Genomic DNA, 7,447 nt, shown 5'->3' with positions numbered 1-7,447 from the left:
AAACTACATAACATGAGTTTAATCCATTATAAAGTAAACTGAAGTTACACTGTGGACATTAAGTGCAGCTTTTGAGGTCATAGTCAGCTTGTGCACACCTAAGGAAAAGTAGTCACCCAATTGTAACACGACCAGAGTGGGACCAAATGTACTCTATAAGAGTTTACTTAACACTGGACATTTTACTGCGTAGTTGCCAGGTGACGCATGCAGGTAAACCATAAAAATAATGAGCTTAGTAAAGAATGTTACATACATTAAGTTCATATACAGCACATGCTCCAGTGCCAAATTTACCCAGGTGACCAGCATAGCAACGCAAACTGTTCAAAGTGACAGAGAGGGAAAGTTTCAGGCAGCATGGTGTCCCTGTCTTTGCCATGCAAAGAAAACTCTGCTGGTCAATCAGGCACCTGCAGTCTGCCCGCGTGGCTGCCGTTAAGTGCACTCCTCCTGTAATGCCCTCACTCTGCAGCTCGGATGGTGGAGTTTCGACGTTGGAAGGGGCCTTTGATTGTGACTGCACATTGCAGAATGTGAGGACAAGAACAGAAATTGGATTTTTTTAAGCTATAAAATATGTTTAAATACAACAGCATTCCACAGAGACAGTTTTCTCAGAAAATCCGCCATGTTACACTCGTTATGGATGTAGCCTACTTTGTTTCGAGGCGTTTTTTCTAAAGTCGACAACACCGACAAAGTCCCTTTAAATGCGGAGCCAATCAGAGAAGAGGATGACATAACGCGAGGACCATTTGAGCTTCGACTTGAAGTACGAACGCCATTGTAGAAAAGATACAAGGCAACACTTTCACCATTTACTCGATAAATATACGGCGGCAAGCCTGATCAGTTCTGAAATCAGATAATCCGTTTTACTGTACAAACAGAGACAAAACAAAAATTAATTCATTTTTCTATTTATAATAACTATTGCATATGGCAGGCAATGCGTGAACCCTTTACCTTATTAAATGTAATCATTAAATCATCTAGTGTGAAAATTGTGGGCAAAATCTGATATAAACATTTATATGTATCTTATAAAGGCGACTCCTTCCCTATCTACTCTTTCCTGAAAAGGACAGGTTGTGCCAGCTCAGTGCCCTAAATCATCTTGGGGGAAATAATAGGCCTAAGCCTCATGTGTTGGTAAGAATCGGCAATGATGGTTGCAGCCGGCTATATGTGCGGAAGGTATTAGCGAACTGACATATTTAACCGGCTATAGGTGACTAGTGGCTTGCATGGAGTCTGCAGTCTGCAAAAGCTATAGTCTCAGACTGAGACAGGTCGCCTTGAACGCTGGCCTTGGTGCTGAATACAAATGTATCCAGTTACAGCAGAGAAAAAAAGAATGTAAAAGGCCATCATTTTAAATGAATACGTAGCCTACGAATCTCTTGGGTACAGAATGAAATACTACGCTGTATTGTCAGGTATACAATAGCTAGAAAAATATAAATGTGTACAAAGATTCTACACTTATTTTTAAAATGAATTTTCTCATATGCGGATAATATGTGCTGACTTCGATTATTACAAGATCTTAAGGGTAACAAGGGTGACCCTTAAGAAGGGTAGTGCAAGGTCTAAAGGCTAACAGTGCGTTCTCCTGAAGGTTACATAATAGGCCCACACCACAAACTCAAACCAAATGTGCTTTAAAATAGCTATATATGCTCCTGGAACAGTATGAACGTGTAAACAACGGCGTTAATATCAGATTTAAAAAGAGTGGCCTACAGAGTGGCATAAACATTTATCAGGTAGCCAAGATAAGGTTAGCATTCATTAAGTAGATACTGGCAAAAAGCAAGCCTACCGGTGTAACATTTCCAGACACTTCCTGACTGATAAAGCGTGACTAGTTAATAAATTATCACAGCTACTCTTGGCGTGAAGGTTACGCCAGGGAATGGATCGTGGTGGAAAGATTTTGAATGTGATAGTGCAGCGTGGGCACACACACGCGCGCGCGCACCAGAGCAATATTTGGTAATGCTAAGAAAAGTAATCCCGTCACAAAATGATAGCCTATGCATAACATTGAATTTATACCACAACGAAGCTGTAAAGTTTAAACATGCTTTTAATATATATTATTAATTGTGTTTGTAGTTTCAGAGTAGCCTACATTTCGTACGCATAACCACGCGTGTTTCTGGGATCTTCTAATAATAACAGAGGGGAAAGTACAATCGTCAACCGCCAAATTTGAACGGCGACGTTACTCTTCATTACAGGCTTAAATTAGGTCTGGTTTGGCGGAGGGGATGGTGTATAATCATTTCAAATGTCTATCCAAATGATGTTATTGGTCGGCTACATTTAATGTTGAAGAGACCTGCTGTTGTTAAAACAACGCTATTAATCCATCTACCAGCATGTAAGCAGAGACAGTGCGTCTGGTTTTAGCCTCACTTCAAAACACTTTCCAGGTCAGCTGTTCAGTAATTTTTTTTAAATAGACTTAGCTAGAGGTCCTATCCTAGGTGATATCCAATTTCTCACAATCAAACTAGCTACAGAATACGCCTGATTGTAACGTGAAAATGCCCGTTTTATTCTTTTTGAACAAAATAACCGAGGTTAATAACTGAAATAAAGATAGTTTGGTTATATGCATTGCGCCATTAGACCATTAAAACAAACAATTTAATAGCTTCCGTAGTGTAGGCTAACGCATTTAATGTGAAGCGAACGGGTTGGATATTAGCCTACTTAGGCCTTTTTGCTAAATGTAGGCCTACTCTTCAAATAATTTTGGAAACCTTTCTGAGTCTTCGTGCATACTCGTGTCTGCCAAATAAATTTATAAAAATATAAATAAACAATAAACTTTGAAAACAATATTCACCCTCCCACTTTATTTCTGATGCAGTGGACCAGGATTCATCCTGCAGCTTCTTATTTTTCCTCCTCGCTTACAGTCAATTACACCGTTCGCCTGATGAGGTCACTCTTTCTACTTTCTTAGCATTTCGAGTTCTCTCCCCCAACCACACGCACACACACACGCACACACACACTTCAAAACCCGGATGGATGACTTCACTGTTCCGCCTGGGTTTCCTTTATGATCCCGGGATCTCCCACTTTCCTCATCAGACTTCTCCGAACACAGACGCGAACACAACGGTCATCGTCGATAGTCAATTCATCGCTCTCGCTTACCAAGGCGCTATTTGCCTAGGCTCCGCACCCTGAGACAGTGGCTGTGTAAGAAGATTGCGCGTTACATTGAGCCTGAGGATTTCTCGAGGACAGCGTGAGAAGTGCAATTATCTGTGAAGATCTGCATTTATTGCTAATCTCCGGAAGATTAAAACAAATTTCTTCTTCGCGCGAGCCCCCTTTTATCTCTGTGCCATAATGTCCGAGGTTTTGCCATACAGCGAGGGGAAAATGAGCGGCTACGGAGCTGACAGTGAAGTCAGTCAAATGTCTTTCAGCTGTGGGCTGCAAGACACAAACGCCTTCTTTGGCGCATCTCAAGGAAAAAGACCCCCAAAACTTGGACAGATTGGCAGAGCTAAACGAGGTAAGCAGTGAAACAAAACCATATTGTCGTATGATAGGCTATTTTACGACAATATATAAAAGTATAACCTATACACACGTTTTCTTCATAATTTCAATTGAGCTATAAGGTAGCTTTCGGCATATTGAAATACAACTAACAGTTCAAGCAGGTATTAATTAAGTAGCCTAAATGGAGAAACTATGATATACTTGAATAAATAGACAGACGCATGTCCTTGGCGTTATACAGAACACATTAGGCAACTAGTCTTCTGAGAAGCATTCCAACTGTCAACACACACAATGTAAATAACGCAATAACAGAATCAATATAACCTAGCTTCTATGGAATTATGCCACGAGAGAAAACTGATAACTATGATGTCCAGAAAAAAATATTTGCTGCATGCAGGAAACCTACCGAACTGTTGCACATTAATCGACTATTACATACATAGCCTACCATTGTATCGGTATAGTTGTTGTTTTTTCTTTAATTTAAATCCTTCGTGTGACACCTATGCTCTCTGCATCATGTGTTCGACCCTCCCGGCGGGTAAATAAACATAGATTATAAATCAACATTGTCTTTACTGGCCGGATTTGAGCCATAAACCACGTGAACGTTGCAGTTGCATATTGTTTTTCTCACGCATAGCACGAAACGTCAACATATTTCGTTAAATCTGCATAGAACAGCTTTCCGAATCATCTGTCAAACGAACATCCAACGCCACTTCAAATAACTCTCTACCAATTAACCTACACCAGCTTATTAGCTTAAAGCAATTCCGAAAAACACAAAAGAGACAGAAATCTTGTTTTTTCTTCTTAAATAATGTTGCAACAAAGGGATATGAGACATAAACATATTTTCCCTCTTTTTCTACAGTGGTCATCGAAGACGACCGGATAGATGAGGTCCTGAAGGGAATGACGGACAAATCGTCACCTGGCGTGTAAAGTGAACGATGCCTTGCTGACTTTTTATTTTAATCACCGGTTTGAAGCACTTGTCGGCTGTGCATGTGTACGAGGATTGTCAGGAGAAAAGAGGGTACGAAGCGATAACGAAGAAGGGAGAGAAAGAGACAGAATGAAGAAAGCAGAAGAGATAGAAAGACCGAGATTTATTTTGGGGTTGCTGGCAATTCTCCAAACGAAACCCAATTTAAACTACTGCTGCGCAGAAAGATACGGAGATGGCTGATTGTGCTACTCCGTCTTTCACCTCTGCAGATGTATAGCAATGGATGAACTTGCCATTATCTCACCACCATCTTCTTCCAAAAAGAGCTTACAAGCCACATAACGTCAACAACTGGAAGCTGAATTGCATTTAAGCTCTGTTTCTATAGCTGTACAGTATCTAAGGTCGAAGATCCCCTTTCCCAAAAACATGCTTTTATATTGAAAACGATCGGCAACGCCGCATTCAGAGGGAGCTGTTCCGTTCAGCACTGGTCAAACATAGAATGCATTCCGATTGCTGCTAGCGCTATCTTTCAAACAGACCAAGTAGACATTGAAGTCTCATAATTGAAAAGACCCGATGTATGTATTCATGGAAATTCTACATGAGGATGATGCATTGTTATATATATATATATATATATATATATATATATATATATATATATATATATATATATCTTTGTCTCGGGACCTTGCGTTGTAAACAAATAAACACATTGAATTATTTTAAATGAAAAAAGCTGATTATTATTACCATTTTTAGTGATACAGGTCGGCGCCTCTCCTCACCTGAGCATATCTGTTCTACAATAACAGTTATAAATATCGGAAGACATTTCCAGGTGTCGGCAGGGATGGTCAAAACATGCATTTATGGAATAACAGTAATAATAACAAATAATGAAATGGACTGGGAAGGACTTTATAGTTATTTATTTTGATTCTTAAAATTATTTATGTTTTCGTCTTACACAAATAAAAAGTAAACTTTTTTCTCCATCTCTTTGCATGAACTTTCACTCCGGTGCCAGTACAGGTGCCGTCACCGTTCTTACCCTGGCACGCTTCTTTTTAAGAAAATTCATATTTGTATTTTTATATCTAAATATTTGTTATTTAAAATGATATGCTAGTCTAACGTCTTACAATTCATCAACAAAAAATGTTTGTACTTTCGAAAGGATATTCAGATTGAGACTACCGGAGAATATACGAAATTTCGTTTTGTCTGTCTCATTCTATATCAAGTGTGAGACGTATTTATTTTTTTTAAGACTTACTGAATGTTTTTCTGGTTTTGCACACATCAATGTTAATCTATTATTGAGAAATCGTATACTGTGACTTGAGCTTCGTTGATGGATTCGTTAGAAATGGCAACTTTAGAGTCTATTGCACTGTTTACGAGTATACTCAAATAACGCGTTGTTATTTGGCAGAATTTTTTTGGACATTACAGTTATGTTTTTTTATTTCTTTTGTACCATTCTTTTAAAGACACTTAATATGGTTTGTTGTGCATGAAACCTTAATATTTTCAAAAATGAAACATCATTTTATGAAGCAAAAAAGCAACAAAACGTCATGACATTCTAAGAATGATTCATTGTATATTATGATGCCATTTTCACTGTATTTGGTGAATTAATAAATGGTGAAAGAACATTGTTGTATTTATTAATCATGAGTAAATGGTATAAATCGAGCCACCTAGAGACAGATTCTTTATTTAAATTCTCAAAAGTCTGAGATGGGAATACATTTAATTATTTCAGTAAAGGTGCGTAGGCTGTGTTTGGGGAACTGGGAGGGTGAAGGGGGGCTGGGGGCTGGAGGCTGGGGGGTGGGGGGAGGGTGCGTCAACAATATATGGAAATTCCAAGAACTGATAAGATTCAACCAAGCAATTCACTGACAATGGTGCCATAACAATCTTTCCTTACATGTAATGAACTACATGACCACATGAATACAAGTGAAGCTATCCAGTTTAATAGCAAAACCCCCCTTTTCTAAAAAAAAAAACCCCGAACAGAAACAACAGACGGTGATCACGAAGACGGGCCACATAATCATGCAAGAGCAGTACAGCAACAGCCAAATATGTCTTCTCCCAACAAGAGTAACAAAAAGTCCTTATATGTTCCCTATTCAGTTTTTAATGAAATAAGACATCAAAGTTATTGCAATGAGACAGCTCTCCGGAAGCCATTTTGAGGTATTGCCTCAGGTCATATAGTTTAATTGCACATTTGTAATCCAACAGAAATGAATAAATAAATAGCAACACAAGAGCTGCATTCAGTACAGTATACAATGGAAGAGGCTACAGGTGAGCTACAAATAGAGCAAGCAGACAAAGGAACTTGCCTTTGATAATCATTCAGAAGCTAAAGGTTTTGCACAATTATCAAGCATAACTGTTTAAAATAATGTTCACCAATTCCTTTGCATTGAATTGAATGTGGTAACTCTGAAATTGTATATACAGTACAGCTGCTCAATGTAAAATCTTTTATACTCAAACAATAATCAACTGCTTTCAGGTTTTACACAAAACCTCAATCTTTGTTATGATTGGAATTGAATGTAACTCTGTTATATCATTACTTTAAATTACTGAAAGTGAAGGCCACACAGTAAAAATTCCATATATGATTAAAGACAAAAGGGAATTGAACGTCGATGGTTGGTCCTTACTGAAATAGTGGAGCTTCGTAATGACAAAAATATGTTTACAGACCATTGCGTGTTTAAAGGTGTATACTTTGCCCACCCTATTTGTGGCTCACTGATCACTGGTGCAGAACATCATCCATCAGAATTGCCTAGACCACATTGTGATGAAAACCTATTGTCTTGCTGGCAATAACTACTTTTAAGACCACAGTTCAATATATTGTCTACTTTTGACAATAACTTCTTTTAAGACCACAGCTCGATA

The 7,447-nt window shown here is 38.4% G+C and overlaps 1 protein-coding gene across 1 annotated transcript; it reads left to right on the top strand.

The window, feature by feature from the left end:
* The first annotated feature begins 3,082 nt into the window (after positions 1-3,082).
* Positions 3,083-6,168, top strand: camk2n1a (calcium/calmodulin-dependent protein kinase II inhibitor 1a). The gene is made up of 2 exons (XM_035423573.1): positions 3,083-3,547; positions 4,421-6,168. Exons 1-2 carry the CDS (start codon positions 3,379-3,381, stop codon positions 4,489-4,491), a joined length of 240 nt encoding a protein of 79 aa, XP_035279464.1. The 5' UTR covers positions 3,083-3,378; the 3' UTR covers positions 4,492-6,168.
* Positions 6,169-7,447: the final 1,279 nt, after the last annotated feature.

This window comes from Anguilla anguilla, chromosome 6 (assembly GCF_013347855.1).
Source record: "Anguilla anguilla isolate fAngAng1 chromosome 6, fAngAng1.pri, whole genome shotgun sequence".
NCBI lineage: Eukaryota > Metazoa > Chordata > Actinopteri > Anguilliformes > Anguillidae > Anguilla > Anguilla anguilla.
Note: the sequence above shows the minus strand (reverse complement) of the source record. Positions and strands in the feature narration are given on the sequence as shown.